We start from the raw sequence: 15,788 nt of genomic DNA on the forward strand, positions 1-15,788 counted from the left end.
GCATTAAAGAATCACAGTCCTACAGCGCACATTCTTTTTTTTTAAAATTTATTTATGTTGTTTATTTTTCTTTGGCTGCGTTGGGTCTTTGTTGCTTTGCGCGGGCTTTCTCTAGTTGCAGCGAGCAGGGCTACTCTTCGTTAAGGTGCGCGGGCTTCTCATTGCGGAGCACAGGCTCTAGGCACGTGGGCTTCAGTAGTTGTGGCTCGCAGGCTCTAGAGCACAGGCTCAGTAATTGTGGCACACGGGCTTAGTTGCTCTGCAGCATGTGGGATCTTCCGGGACCAGGGATCGAACCCGTGTCCCCTGCACTGGCAGGCAGATTCCGAACCACTGAACCACCAGGGAAGTCCAGCACATTCTTGCTATTACTTAAATAAATAGAAAGCACTAGTAAACAGTCACTTAAGATCTTCCGCATATTTGAAAGCTGAGGGTTTGGGTTGAAGAAGACAGCACAGTGGGCAGTACAGAATATTTAGGACCGAACAATAATTAGCAAAGCTCATAGGATGAGTCTGAAGCAATACTTAGAGGAAAACTTAGAGCCTTAAAAGCAATTGTCAAGATAAGAGAATGACTAAAAATAAATAAGTTAAGTGCTCATCTTAAAAATCTAGAAAAAAGAATAATAGAGTAAACCAAAGAGAAATTGAAAGCAGGAAAAAATGATGCTAAGAGCAGACATTAATGAAACATAAAACTAAAATACCAAGATAACAAAATCCTAAAAAGCTCGTTCTCAATAAGGCTAATAAAGTAGATAACTTTATAGCAAGACTGATCAAGAAAAAAGGCACAAATAAAAAGTATAGCCCAATGCAACAAACTAGTGAATATAATGGAAAAGAAGCAGACTCACAGATAAAGAGAATAAAAGAGTGGTTACCAGTGGGGAAAGGGGAGAGGGGAGGGGCAATATAGGGGTAAGAGGTACAAACTATTACGTATAAAATAAGCTACAAGGATATATTGTACAATATAGGGAATATAGACATATTTTATAATAACTATAAATGGCATATAACCTTTAAAAATTGTGAATCACTGTATTGTACACCTGTAACTTACATAATATTGTACATCAACTATGCTTCAATAAAAAAATATTTTTTTTGAAAGTATAGCCTAAAAGGGAGGTATAACTACAGAAAAGGGAGATATTTTTAAAATCCCAAAAGAATATTATGGCAACTTTATGCCAATAGGTTTGAAAACTTAGATGAAATGTGCACTTCTATAGGAAAACATCAGTTACTTAAATCAGCTCAAGAAGAAAAAAGAACTGGATAATTTTATAACCATTAGAGAAATGGAATCCCTAGTCAAAGCTCTCTTCCTGCCTTCCTGCCTCCTGCGCAGGGCTCGGGGAGTTATAAGGTGAGTTTTGCCACGCCTTTAAGGAACAGATGATAATGGACTCAGACACTTCCAGAGAAGGGAAGAAACCATTTCATGGGGCTAGGACAACCTTGACCCCACAGCCCGGCAAAAACAGTGTAAGGAAAGCAAAACGCAGACAGAGCGTGAGCTCTGTCAACCAAAAAAACTGCAGGAGGCTGCAAATAAGAAGTGTTTTGGGGTCTTAAGAACTGCAATTCAAGAGACACAGATTTGGCTAAAATAAAAAGAGTGTCCTGGGGAAGAGAAAGAGTCGGGGGCTTGTAAGACAAAAGCCACGAGGCTGCGCTCTGACACAAGAAGGGAACTGTGTGTCCTTCAAGGATGGCTGTCACCAGGCATTGTAGGGTAGGTGTCTGATAAGCGTCTTGAGTTTCTGACAGATGTTCTGGAGGCCTGCATTAGGACATGAAGTGGTCAAAGGCCAGATTCCATCCAGGCCTCCTGGCTCCACTTCAGAGAGCTCTCTCCTTCCACAGATCTGTGAGGCGGGGGCTTTGTTTTGTCGACTGAGGATGTCAAGTGCCTGAAGACTGCCCGACGCACAGCAGGCAGGCACTCTAAGTGTTCGCTCAGCGAAGGTAGATGCAAATAGTCTGAAATAGAATACTCAAAAATCAAATCCAATTGTGTATAAAATAGAACCTCATGGCTAAACTGTGCTTATCTCAGTAATACAATAATTTGTCAATGTAATTTCCTGATCTCTACAGTTTAAAAGAGAAAAATAAGCATATCAATAGATTTAGAAAGATAGAATATTGATATGATGATGAAAAACATGTTATACAAAGAACTTAAAATACTGAGGACTCAAAAAAAAAAAAAAAAACCGAAAACAAACCCACAGCTAGTTGGGTGATAGCTAATATGGATGGGTTTCTTTTTTTTTTTTTTTTCTTTTTTTTGCGGTACGCGGGCCTCTCACTGTTGTGGCCTCTCCCGTTGCGGAGCACAGGCTCAGCGGCCATGGCTCCTGGGCCCAGCCGCTCCGCGGCATGTGGGATCTTCCCGGACCGGGGCACGAACCCGTGTCCCCTGCATCGGCAGGCAGACTCTCAGCCACTGTGCCACCAGGGAAGCCCAGGTTTCTTTTCTGAAGAGATGGAAATAAAATTCTAAATTCAGAATTCTAAATTGTGAATTTAGAATTCAGTTCTAAAATTGACTGTGGTAATGGTTGCACATATCTGTGAATATACTAAAAACCATTGCATTATACACTTTAAGTGACTGAATTATATGGTATGTTAATTATATCTCAGTAAAGCTATTATTTTACAAAGACCGTTGCAAACATCACAGATAAAAGATTGTTGGTGGTTAATTTTATGTCAACTTGACTGGACCATGGGGTGTCTAGATTAAGCATTATTTCTGGGTGTGTCTATGAAGGTGTTTCTGGATGAGACGAGCATTTGAATTGGTGGACTGAGAAAGCAGATGTGGAAGCCTCACCCAGTCCACCGAAGGCCTGAGTAGAATAAAAGGGCTGAGTTAAGGGAGAGTCCACTCTCGCTGCCCGACCATCTTTGAGCTGGGACATCCGTCTTCTCTTGTCTTTGGACTCAGAGTTGGGCTGAAACTTACACCATTGTCTCTCCTTGTCAGCTGTGGGTCTTGGGACTTATTCTCCATGACCACAAGATATACCCAGACATCTCCCCTTGGTTCTGTTTCGCTGGAGAACCCAGACTAATACAGATTGAAAGCATAACTAAGGATATCTAGTATTCAGGCAGTTGAAGTCAATGTAATAAGAAAAAGAAAGAGGCAGAAGAACTGGAAAGGAATAGACAAAATAGTTATTATTTACAAATGGTGTGATTATTTACATAGAAAACTCAAGAGAATCAATTAGAAATAATAAGAGAATTCATTGTTGCTGAACACAAGGTCAACATAGGAAAAATAAAGCTTTTCTATATAACAGTATCATTCAATTAGAATATTCAATTAAAATGAAAGACTTCATTTACAGTAGTAACAAAAGCTATGTTATCCAGAAATAAATCCACAAAAAGTATGCAAGACTTTTACAGGTGAAATTATAAATTGTTATTAAAAGACCGAAAGAACTGAATACCTATGTTTATAAATGGGACGCCTTACTGTGGTAAAGGGATCCGTTCTCCCTAATTTAATTTGGGATCCAAATCCCAACAGAACTGCTCTTGGAATTCAGCATATTGATTCTGTGGCAGAGTAAATGGCCAAGGATAGCCAGGACAGTTCAGGAAGGAGTGATGTGCCCCTCCATATATCAAGACTTATTATAAAGCTACAGTAATGAAGATTGTGAGGTACAAAGACAAAGTATCAAAGAACAGGCTAGAAAGCCCAGAAACATGCCCAAGCCTATGTAGGAAGTTGCTCATATGAAAAAGATGGCATTTTAAATCAATGGGAGCGGGATGGGATGGTCAAAAAACGAGCCTTCTGTGTGGAAGAAAGGAGGTCTTCATCCTCAGGTGTGCACAGAGCAGTAACCACAAGCCCTAGTTGGATTAGAGACCTAAAAGCCAAACTTTAAAATGATTTGAAGAAATAGAGGAAAATTATTTATGACCTTGGGACGGAGAGAGATTTCTTAAGGGGCAAAAAGCAGAAACCATGAAGGAAAAGACGGACACATTTGACTTCATTCAACCTCTTTACAACACAAACAATTAGTTAGAGGCAGAAAGGACACCAGCAGAAGGTTTCTCCAGTAGACATTGCAGATAGAGAGCTAGCATATACAAGAATACTTAAGGAAGTCAGTAAGAAAAGGTGAGTTACCAGAAATCCAAGCCAAAGTGTTGAAAAGGCCACAGAAAGGAGATCTGAGCAGCCACTGGATACAAGAGAAGATGTCCCGCCTGCCTGGCTCTTCCGTTCACCGCTCCGGCCGGGAGCTATCAAAGGGTGTGACTGCGCTCAGTTTGGGACGAGGGTGTGAGGAAGACAGAGCCTGCGTTGCTGGTGGGACTGTAATTTGGGATAAACACTTTGGAAATGTCTAGTGAAGTCAAAGGCGTGCAGAACCTACGATCCGGCAGAACCCGTTCTAGACAAACTTCATGTTCACAGTGGGACACACCGGCAAAAACCTCGGAAGTGCCTGTTGGGGAAGATGGGTGAGTACGTGGAAGGGATCTATGCAGCACCTTCCACGAACAGTGGGTTTATACGTGTCCACCCGGGTACACTTCAAAGATAAAAGAGTGAATGAACGGAATGATGATGTAGTCTGACACCTGCCCGTGCATGCTTAAAACACACGTGGTGTATTTCATTTATAGGCGTGTGTGTGTGTTGTGTGGTGTAGGACCACAAAGACTGGAGGCCCCCCAGGTTCACGGTTGGGGTTGCCTGTCGAGGGTGATCGTGGGTGGTGGGACCTGATGCGAATATGACAAAATGTTAGCAATTTCCATTCTGAGTGGCAGACTCACGAGTGTCTGTTACCTTATCCCCTTGTACTTTCCCCCAAATACAAGTGAAAAAGAGGCACGTGTTTCCCGATGGGGCAAGGACGGCATTTAGCCGCCCTCGTGGCCTGGACCCCCTGGGCCAGGGGAGGCAGGAACCTGGAGGGTCAGAGGCCCTGTAGCTGTTGTCTGGCCATGAGCAGCTTGTGCCCCTCTGCGAGCCTCAGTTTCCTCACTGGTGCGGCAGTGACCAGGCAGCTCTGGGACGTGGGAAGCTCTGCCGTGGTCTCCTTGCCTTTGCTCGCCTTTCTCTCCTGCTGGGAGCTCCCTTTCCATTCTCGGCAGAAACCCAGAGCATGTTCATCTTGACCCAGCCCAGCAGCCATGTCCTTCTGGAGGTTTCTCTGGAGGCTCCTGGGCCACCTTAACCATCATCCAAGGACCTGTGTGTGCGCACTCGTGTGCCCATGGGCTTGTGGGTGTGGGCGTGCGTGTGAACGCGGGTGGCTGTGGGGACATGCCCCGGCTGCTCTCCCGCCCTCTGCAGATCCTGACTGGGGAGGACTGGAACGCGGTGATGTATCATGGGATCGAATCGCAAGGTGGAGTCAGCAAAGGCATGTTCTCGTCGGTTTACTTCATTGTCCTGACGCTGTTTGGAAACTGTATCCTTCTGCCGTCTGGGCAAGGGGGTCGGTGCTTCCTGGGCCTGCTCTCCCCTCCCTCCCCAGGAGGACGGAGCCGGTGGTCGGCACGAATGAACGTGTGGGCGGCTTTCCCATGGAGGGTGGGCCATGATGCACCCCTGCCCAGGAGCAGCTTGAGTTACAGATGCAGCCTGAGGTCGGCCCCGGGGGCCGAGGAAAGCGTGAGCAGCGCGTGGGGTGTCCCGAGGCAAGTAGCGAGGTCAGCGGCGGGAAGACGTGGGCTTTGAGCCTGAGGGCAGCCATCTGTTTTGTTTTCACTTTAATTTAATTCAGTAATTAAGTTGTGGCACTGGGCTTTTGAACAAACCTTCGCCCATGGAAACGCCCACCTGCAGAGAAGCGCAAAGGAAGGTCTTGTGTGGAGGATACTCCTCAGGCTTGTGTTTCAGGGTCTGGGCTGTGGGACTCTGGGGCGTCAGGGCAAGCCCAGCCAGGGAGGCTGTGCCTCAGGCCCCCTGACCGCGCCGCCCGGTTGGAGTGTGTCCCTGTGGCTGGGCCCCAAGGGGCATGGCCTTCGTCCTGCTCTCGGCGTAGCGAGGCCTCTGCGGGTGCCCACAGCTGTGGGCAGTGCCAGGAGGCAGCAGCCGACCTTGGCGTCCTGTCCCGTGGGCCCCACTGGGGCCCTGAGCAGGCCTGTCTATGAGGCACTGCCCTGGGATGTGGGTCCCCCCTGAGTCCCAGGGCACCTCCTTGCCAGACAGGGGGCCTGACGCACAGGGGTCACGCAGAGCCGACGGCTGCTTGAGCGTGGCACTGGCCCAGAGCCGCTGGGATAACATGGGGCCCAGGGCTGTCCCTGGGCGTCTGTCCCAGGACCAGAAGGGTCTGAGACGGTTCGGCTGTCACAGCTGAGGGGAAGGGGCAGCTGGCATTAAGCGGGCAGCGGACACCCCATGGCAAAGGACTGCCTGCCCATCGTCAGTGTGCAGGGCACTAGGTGACCGGGAGGGCACCCACCCGTGGGGGCCAGGGGTGGGCCTGGGTCTGCGGGGGCGGCACAGGGGTGAGGCACCGAGGGCTGGGGCTGGGGCAGGGGCGGGGGCAGTGCAGGGAGGACAGTGCTGCCTGGCGCTGAGGCTGGGAGAGGCGGCTCCGTTGACGGGAAGCCTGAGGGGGTTCAGGTCAGCGGCAGCGCGAGGGCCTGGGCCTGCAGAGTTCAGATGGGCGGGGCGGGGCGGGGCCGTTGGGCCCCCTGACCCTGGGACCCTGGGGAGTTACCTGCCCTCTGTGGCCTTCGTTTCCTCATTTCTGACTGGGGGCCATAGGAGCACCTTGTCGCGGCTCCCAGGGGGCACAGTGGGAGGACGCTTTGGAGGCAGCGGCCTCCTGCTGGGCACTCCCGTGGCATCTGCCATCCGCACGTTGCCCCTGCTGCTCTGGAGGAGGGGCACCTCGAGGGAGGGGTCCCAGGACTCGGCTTTGGTAAAGGAAGGTGGGAACGAAGCCAGGCACGTGTCCGTGAGCCTTGCCAGGAAGCTGGTCCGTCGGTCTCTGCTCGTGGGACCCAAAGGTGCCAGAGCCCACATGCAGCCTGGGTGCTTGTTGGGAGAGGTGGGGGCAGAGCGGGCAGCCCTTGTGCCCTCCTAGGAGGCAAAGGCAGATCAATCCAACACAGCGCGAGCTTCCGGCCTGGAGCGTCGGCCCTGAAGCGGGGGCGGGGGGAAGGGGTGGTGTGGGCCTTCGAGGAGGCCGGGCAATGTGACATTGCATGAAGGAGGCCGGGTGGAGGCCAGGGGCCCACAGGACCCAGCGGCTGGGCTGGGCTGTGTCTGGGGCTGACGGGCTGAGAGGGCTGGAGGGCCGGGGGTGGGGGCATGTGGACACCAAGGAAGGAGGCCGAGGCTGCTCAGGCCCTGGGGAGATGGGCCCCTGTGTTGTCAGAGGGAGCCGTGGTCTGAGCCTGGGAGAGGCTGTGCGTCGGAGGGCTTCCCTTCCTTAGCTGGAGCCGACCAGACACTCTGCTGAACGTCTTCCTGGCCATCGCCGTGGACAACCTTGCCAACGCGCAGGAACTGACCAAGGTGTGTAGGTAGGGACCCACCTGCAGCCTAGCTATGGGTGGGGTGGGGGGGTCAATCCGTGTCGCTCTGGATGCTGCTGCAGAGCCATGAGGAGGGCCAGGACCTGGGTTAAGGGCCATGTGACTGCTGTCCAGGGGTGTTTCCTCCAGGCCCTGGACAGGCAGGGCTGTGGGGAACGGCACCGAGGAGGTAGGCAGAAAGAGCATGCTGGGAAGGCAGATGGGCACGAGGGCAGCTCCTGGGAAGCCGAGACCTGGGAAGGATGACCGGAGAGGCAGGAGGAGGTGTGGGAGCTGGTGGTGGATGACATGACGCAGACCAGAGAGGGGCCTGGAAGATGGGGGCCGGGCTGCCCTGGTCTCTGTGTGGAGTGGGCTGTGTCCTCTCAGGAGCGAGACGCATCAGGAGGTGGGCCTAGGGGCCATCCAGTCTGAAGACCCCAGAGGGCGCTGAGGGACCCTTGTGGTCATTCCCGGTGTGGCTGGCTGAGCTCAGGCTGGCGCTGGGCAGCGCGGTCCTGAGTCGGGCCAGGCTGGCGCTGGGGGAGCAGTCGGTGCCTGTTCTCGGCAAGCCCGTGTCCCGGCAGGACAGCTTTCTTTCCAGGCTGTGCCCAGTGGGAGTCGTCTAACAGTCATGTCTCATCCTTGAGCCTGGCGGGGGACGTGATTACACGTGTCTCCCCTGTGGTTTCCCTCCAGATGGCACAACCCCCTGCCTGCTTACCGTCACCCTCTGTGCCCTGGGCAGTGCAGGCAGCCCGCTGTTTCAGCCTCAGGCTGGCGCTTTGACAAGCCCGGCTCCCGGTGCAGAGGGCACTCCTGCTGGTCAGGGGCTCTGAGCAGGCTCTGCTCCTTGCAGGCACGCGCATACTTGCTCTGTACGCCGGGCCTATGCCTGTGCGCGCACCTGTGTGTGTGGGTGTCTGTGCGCTCGCGCCCGCCGTCCCTGACAGCCTCCCACTTGTGTAGCACCCACTCCAGTCTAGCACATCCTAAGACTCTTAACACTGTCCCCGTTCTGGGGCTTGACTCGGGCCTTCCCTGAGGAAGGCAGGCGACAGAGATGCAGGTGTGCCACAGTGGTCCTGACAGCGCGTGCTGTACAGGTGCCCTGCTGCCCCACCCGGCTCCCTGCGAGGAGTGCTCCACGGGGGCGGCCCGTGCAGTGTGGGCTAGCTGGGCTGGGGCAGTGCCTGTGGGTCTGGACTCCTCCCTTCTTCTGGGTGCTGGCTTCTGAGGATTGGGAATCCCACTGGCGTGCCCATTTCTGTTGTTAGCCAGTTCCTAGACTGAACCTTGCCATTCAGGAGGGGCTGGAGAATGGCCCAAGGCTCTGGCTGGGGGGACCCGTGCAAGCACAGAGCACTTCTTGGGGTCAGGATTTACAGGACCACGTGAGCTAGGGGTGCCCAGCAGCATCGTCCTGGGCTGGGTGAGCTTGAGTTCAAAGCTCTCACTGCCCCTTCAAGGCTGTCAGTGGGTGAGGACATACTGACAGGCCATGTCCTTGGGGCCCTGTATCCATGCACAGACCATAGGTGGTGGCCCCTTGGGGCAAACTGCCCTAATTCAGGAATTTCCTTGCTTTGGGAGTTGGGGCAGGTGGACGCCTGTCTGTGTCAGGCTATGGGGCATTCCTGGGCTGGCCAAGAGACCAAAGGGCGGACACTCCCTCCTTTACAGTCCCACAAATATATGGTAGCATCATTTATTTTGAAGTGGAAATAAACTCACATCGAGTTTGTTTGTAGAACACCAGTTGGAGTGATTTGAGGGCCGTAAACCAGGATGGAGCCCATAGCTGGAGGAACGACGTCTCTAGGGTGTTCTGGTGGGTCTAGCTCTGCCTCCCCTCTGAGGCCTGAAGTTTGAATGTCTCTTCTCTATGGTGGGAAGTCTTCAGACAGCTAATAGGGGGCTTAGTTGCCATTGCTATGCCTCTAAAAGCAGATTCAAGGACATTTGGGGACATGTTGGGAATGCCAGCTCCCAGGGGAGCCAGGTGGGCCCGGGATTGGGGTAATGGGGGATATAAGCATGGGCCCAGTGATCTAGCTGGACGGCACAGAGACTGGCTTCCCTCCCAGGGCTGGTAGACTCAGCCTAGAGCTGTTTATCTAGATCTGAGGAGCAGATCATGTTGGTTTTGCCTAGTGACAGGGGGCCAGGGCTGGAGGGTCTGTCTGGATGTCCACTCCCTTCCCATGGAGGGGGCAGAGGCAGGGCGGGGTGTCCGCGCAGGTGCGCACACATGAGCACATGCTATCCCGGGTGGCAGAGAGCAGGAGTGGGGCTCCTCTCCAGGAACTCAGTGGGGAAGGGAACACAGGGCCAGGCATGGTCACAGGTAGACAGATGTGACCCGATGAGTGCAGGTGGAAAAGCTCAAAGGCTGCAAGGTGGCCCTGCTAGGCACATTGCTGGTGATGGTTCGTGTGGGTGGTGCAGGGCAGGGACCCAGGCTCAGGGTGGGGCGCCTGCCCCTCGCCCTGGCTCAGCACCCTGGGGAAGAGGTGACTTCGTTCCAGTGTGAAAAGTGCTCTGGGTGGCGGGGGAGCAGGTGGGAATAAAGGAGGGGTGGGTTTGCATTTTGATGGAATAAAGACTAACACGTGGAAATGGGTCCCTGGGGCTGGAGCTCTGGAGTGGGGCTGTCAGCTGTGAGCGCCCTGGGAAGGGGTGCTGACACAGAAACCCTGGGGACTCTTGCCTGCAGAGGTGGGCGTAGCAGGGCGGTCTGGAGCGTGGGTGGGTCGTGCTAAGGCAGGAGCTGGCTTCCTGGCCCCACTGGCTCAGGAGGCAGGAAGGACTCAGAGGCTCCAGGCGGAAGAGCTGGTGGCATCGGAGTGGACACAGCACTCTCAGGCTAGCTACACATTTCTGTCTGTCCAAACAGGACGAAGAGGAGATGGAGGAAGCAGCCAACCAGAAGCTTGCTCTGCAAAAGGCCAAAGAAGTGGCTGAAGTCAGCCCCATGTCTGCCGCCAACATCTCCATCGCCGCGTAAGGCTCTCGGAGTGGGTTGTGGGCGGTGGCGGGAGCAGAGTCCAGCTCCCCCGGGGCCTCCTCAGGGGCCCTCGCCTTGGCTGGAGCTGTTAGGATACAGCCCCTTCCCAGGAGCTGAGATGCGGGGGAATGGCACTCCTCCCCTGCGGGGACTTTTGAGCAAAGAGACCACCAAGTGAAGCCTCCCCGCTTCTCCCCGCCGGGGTGAGAGCGCGGTGTGGCAACGCCGTGGGTGGGAGTGACCACGGAAGGCGGCCCTCTGGACAGTCTTGGGCAGCGCCAGGGACTTGGTGTGTCTGACTTACACACCGCCTTTCAGAAGTGTGTTTTGTGAGCCGGAAGATTCAAGGGGTTACTTCAGCAGCCCAAGAGACTTAATGCAGTTTCCAATAGTATCGAGTTCTGGTGTTGGGACAGGGGTCGAGAGGAGGCCTCTCTGATGAGCAGAGGTGCAGGCGGGGCTGAGACTTCCGTCGGGGACTCTGGTCACCCAGAGCCAGCTGAGAGTGCTGCTGGGGGCGTTATGGATTTCCGAGTTGGGACAGAACGCCCCAGCGCAGGGCCAAAAGCCACGGTGGGCTGGGGGGCGTTGGCCCCCGGGGAAGGAGGCAGGAAAGTCCGGCCCAATCCCGGTCACTGGGTGGCCGTGAGAGAGCACAGAGGGGCTCGGGGCCAGGCTGAGCCCACCCTGGAGCTGCTGCCCCTGCCTTCTGCCCCGCTCGCCAGCCCCCGCCACGGCTCCCACTCCCCACGCTGCTCCACGGGCCCCCGCTCTGCACCTGCTTCCCTCTCCCGTGCACACTGTGCTGCGTGGTCGGAGCACCTCAGGCCCGTCTGTGGTGACACAGGCACTGGTGCCGAGAGTGTGCTGGCACGTGGATGCGTTTGTGGGAGTGGGAGTGTGTACACGCGCGGGTGAGGGTGCATCTTAGCAGCCCCATTCTCGCCTGGACGCCACAGGGCCATGGCCTGTTTTCTAGGAGGATGTTTGCAGAGGACCTGTCTCTAAGGTGAGCAGAAAGTGCTGGCCTTTGGGGGAGAAGAAGTAAAGGGAGGTCCCAGGCCCTGGGAGTCCAGGCAGGGGTGCAGGGGGCCTGCAAGGAGCCAGGCAGGACACAGCCGCCATCATTCCACAGCTGCTGGGGGCTCAGTGCCCAGTTGTTCTGGAGTTCTGTTGTCTGGCCAATGCACCTGCTCGGTCTGCTTGGTCCTGGGCTTGCTGTGACCCGGTTACTTCCTGAGCTGCATAAGCTGCTGGTGGTCTGTGTAGAGGACGTGGTTGGTGACTGACCCATTTATTCACGTGGGCCCTGTGGAGTTTCTGTGTAACTTTTGCCTTCCTGCTGTCCCGGAGGGGAGCGTGGTGTCCTGTGTCCCCTGCTGCTGCCCAGGGCTGCCCATTCCTTGGGGATGTGCGGCAGGGTGTCCACTCCCACCTGGGCTGGGACCTAAGCGGGGAGGGGCCCTCAGCACAGCCACGGGGAGCTTGTCAGGACACCCGAGAGGGAAGTCTGGATGTCCTTCCTCTCCCTCCGCCCCCGTCCCCGTTTGGGACGCTGCTGTGCAGGAAGCAGGCTGTAGACCTGCATCCCCGGGGCCTGGGGGACACTTGGCGCTCTCCCTCACAGCAGGCCCCGAGCTCGGTGCTGGCCCATCCCTGTCACGGCCAAGCTGGGGTATGTCCAGGCATTGGCCCTTGCGTCCCCCTCTTGGGCCAGCTGTGGGTCCCGCGGCCTCCCCCGGGACGCGGCTTTGGGCTTGTCCTCGGCCCATCTCCGCTGCATGCACAGTGGGTCTGACGTGACTCCAGGTGCGGAGGGTGGGGGCGTGAGGACCACTGTGCGTGCTGGTTTGCTCTCCTCCGTCGAGCTGAGGCATCTGCGGGCAGGAGCTGTGCTCCAGCGCCTGTCTGTCCCGTCTGCCCCAACGGTTCCCTGCTCTGCTGGCAGCAGCAGCCTCTCCGTGTTCACTTCTCTGCCCGAGCCTCTGAGGTGGTGGGAGAGGCTCCGAGGGACCCCGCTCTGACCTGCTCCCGCAGCGGTGCTGTGTGGTCTGTGAGACGGGGGCCTGGTCGAGACGTGCGCTGTGAGCCTCTGATGCTCAGGGCGCCTTTCGTGTCCGTGGTGTTTGAGCGGCTCCATGGGCCGTGCCCGAGCGGACGGAGGCTCTGTGACGGACCCTCCTCAGAGGGGCGCCCGAGTCCCCTAGAGCCACTGGGGGTCCAGTGTCCTTGGCCTCAGGGGACAGTCCCCTCAGCCTCCTGGGAGGGAAGGACACTCAGGCTGATGCGGCCCTTCTGGCTCTCGGCTGTGTCGGCCTCGACGTCACTGGGACTCACAAGTGCCGGTGCCCACGGCCGCTCCCACACGCGGGTTCACACTCACACACGCTTGCTCTGATCCTTGTTCTCTTGATGTTCACAGTCTCAGTCACACTCACACCAGCTCACATGCTCATTCACAAGCTCACACACTCAGCCATGCACATCGCTTTGCTCACTCTCTTGTACACACATGCCTGTATGCACGCAGGGCAGCCAGGCAGGTGAACTGCTTTGAGCTCCTCAGAAATGCTTGTCGACTCAACCTTGAGAAGGCAGCGCTGGGGACCCACCTGGTCCTCCCCTGGGAGGGAAATGACTGTAAAGAGACCTATGGTTTCTCTCTATTGATTTTGGAAAAGCTTCCAGAAAGACACTTCCAGAAGGACACTCAAGGGAAGGTGGGCTGGTGGTAGAACCTGTTTGCCCCTGGGGAGGCTGGTGGTGACCTGGTGGCAGTGTCTTAGAGCCTGGGGAGCTGAGGGGCCAGGGCGGCTTGGGGGCTGAGCACGGTGTTCAGGAAGCAGGGCCCAGGTGAGGCCGGAGGCAGGTAGGCCCCTGTGTCAGCCGGCTCTGCTCCGCCTCGAAGGCCAGGGGACCACAGGGGTGAGCCCTCCCTGGCGCCCGGGGAGTGGGGCGCCAGGTCCGGCGGGGGCGAGGGGGCTGATCACAATGGCGGACGAGTGGTACCCGCTCCTTCCAGCCCCCCTGCCCTTCCAGGGCAGTGTGTACAGAGCTGCGCTGGACGGCCCACGATGGCGCTCTTGCCCTCGGCCGTGGGGGTCACTGCTCCGTGGGCGCTCCTTCTCTCTCATCTTCTCTCTTACCCCGAGGTCTCGGCCGGCCTCACTCTGATAGAAGCATCCCCGGCCTCCTGCCTGGATGCACACTGCAGCCTGTGCCCTGACCCGGCGCGGCTCACACCGTTCTAGCCGCTCGTAGAACTCTCTGGTGTTCTCACTTTTGTTCTGTTTTGTTTTTTGCATGTGCAGTTTTGTAAAGCAAACTCGAGGTACTGTATCTCGCAGCTCATCTGTCTCCAGCGTAACCTCACCGTGAGTCTCTCTGCTGCAATTTCCATCTATGGCTTCGTGATAACTACACGCCAACGCCTTCTGTCCGCCCCTAACTCTGCTTCCCACTTCAAGTCATTCGCTTCAGGGGGCAGCTCCAGGCCCACATCCTGCAGCCTGGCCGGGGACGGCGGGCACACTTCCTGACGCCCTCACGTCCTGCTCCTGGGATCAGGCTCTCTGGGCTCAGCCCCTCCTCCTCTCCCTCCTGGTCTCTGTCCTCCTGCCTGTCTGTCCCTGTGCTGTCACTCTGGTGTCTTGAGCAGATCTACTTCTCCTGAGGTGACCACCACTGGGTGCCACTGGGGCTGTCTCCTTGTGGCTCCCATGAGGTAGAGGATTGCTCAGGGGCTCAGGACATCCGTGGGGTCCTCCTGCCCCACCCTGCCTTGCTGGGGAGGGGGTGTCTCTGGGACCCTTAGGAAGTCTTGTTCTCGCGAGAGCAGAGCTTCTGCCTGCTCGTGAGGCTTCCGGAGACCAGCCAAAGCCTGAGGTAGAGCCGTAGAAACCCCAGGGTGGCCCTGCTGGGGGTGACACCAGTCTGCCCCAGGGCCTTCTTTCTGCAGGTGAGAAGTCCCTGGAGATGGCCAGGTGCCCTCTCCGTGTCCTGGTGGTGACGGGCACTCCTGCCGTCCCTGAACCCCTGGCCCCTGTTACTTGGCCAGCACAGAGCTGGGCTCGGTGCTCTCACGAGCACGCGGACCTGCTGGCTGTTGGGCCCCCGACGTCCACAGGGTAAGAAGGCTGGATCCTGAACGACTGACTCCCGGGTGGCCTGAGATGCGGGCGTAGGTGCCAGCGCTGCTGTACCTGGGCTGCTCCACATCGTCACAGCTGGGGGTGACTGAGGGAAGACTGACTTTCTCAGCACGGAGACCTCAAAGCAGGGCCTCACCACAGAGGCTCCTTCTGAATCCTGTTGGCACATCTGGGTCAGGGCGGCTGAGCCGGGCTCTGCCTGCAAGCCGGGCTGGACTCGGTGGGGCGGGGGGGGCCCTTCCCTGTGCCCGCTTCGGGAGTGCTTCTAGACGAGGCTTTCGCCTGGGTCAGAGTCCTCTGCCACGCTGCACTGTGGGTCAGAGCCTGACCCGCCCCCGCACATTCTTGGAGCTCGGTGGAGACACAGAGAGTGAGAGGCGAGCGCTGGCCACGCCGCGCCACATGCCAGGCAGGGCAGGGACAGAGCAGCAAGCAGGTGGGGGCAGGCTGCCGCCCCCCAGCAAGGCACAGAGGCAGAGACACGTCCAGAGAGGCAGCCAGCAGCGCCGCCGCGTGCTGGGCAGGCGCCGACAGTCTCGGGTGGCGTGAGGCCCAGAGAGGCAGCCACCCAGCAGGAGCGGGGCTGGTAGAGCCGCCCCTGGGAAGTTATGAGGGGAGCCTGCCAGCCCCACGCAGCCTCTAGTCCAGCAGGCACCCCGCCTCTCCGTGGACTTGAGCTGGTTCCTGGGTGAGACAGAGCTGCGTCTGAGGGTGAGGCTGAGGGCAGAGCCCGTTCCTCCTGAGCTACCAGCTACCACGTCCCCATCGTCATTACTGCCTGCCTGTTTCTGTTCTGACAGGCGGGTCCCCAGGGCTCATGGCTGGGTCTGAGCAGGCCACCACCTGCCGCCCAATGGCTCCGAGTCCAGGCCCATCTCGGCCTGCTGGGCTGATGGGGAAGCCTGACCAGTGTCCGGCCGTCAGCCCTCACGGGTTCCTGCACCATTGGGGAGCGCCCCTGGTGGCTGCTGTCCACTTCACAGGGTTCGGCATAGTTCAGAGTTGGGCCCTTTGTTTTGGTGTCAGCTGGGGATGGGTAGGTCCCCCGTGGCTCTGGGTTGAAGCCAAGGAGAGAAGGTGGGTCTGTTG

The 15,788-nt window shown here is 56.7% G+C and overlaps 1 protein-coding gene across 1 annotated transcript in view; it reads left to right on the forward strand.

The window, feature by feature from the left end:
* The window catches only part of CACNA1B (calcium voltage-gated channel subunit alpha1 B), a 195,201-nt gene that overhangs the window by 87,009 nt on the left and 92,404 nt on the right, over positions 1-15,788 (forward strand). The window contains exons 16-18 of the mRNA XM_073806930.1: positions 5,362-5,479; positions 7,475-7,542; positions 10,438-10,544. Coding sequence (XP_073663031.1) covers positions 5,362-5,479; positions 7,475-7,542; positions 10,438-10,544 — 293 coding nt within the window. The remainder of the gene's footprint in view (positions 1-5,361; positions 5,480-7,474; positions 7,543-10,437; positions 10,545-15,788) is intronic.

This window comes from Tursiops truncatus, chromosome 6, assembly GCF_011762595.2.
Source record: "Tursiops truncatus isolate mTurTru1 chromosome 6, mTurTru1.mat.Y, whole genome shotgun sequence".
Classification (NCBI taxonomy): Eukaryota; Metazoa; Chordata; class Mammalia; order Artiodactyla; family Delphinidae; genus Tursiops; species Tursiops truncatus.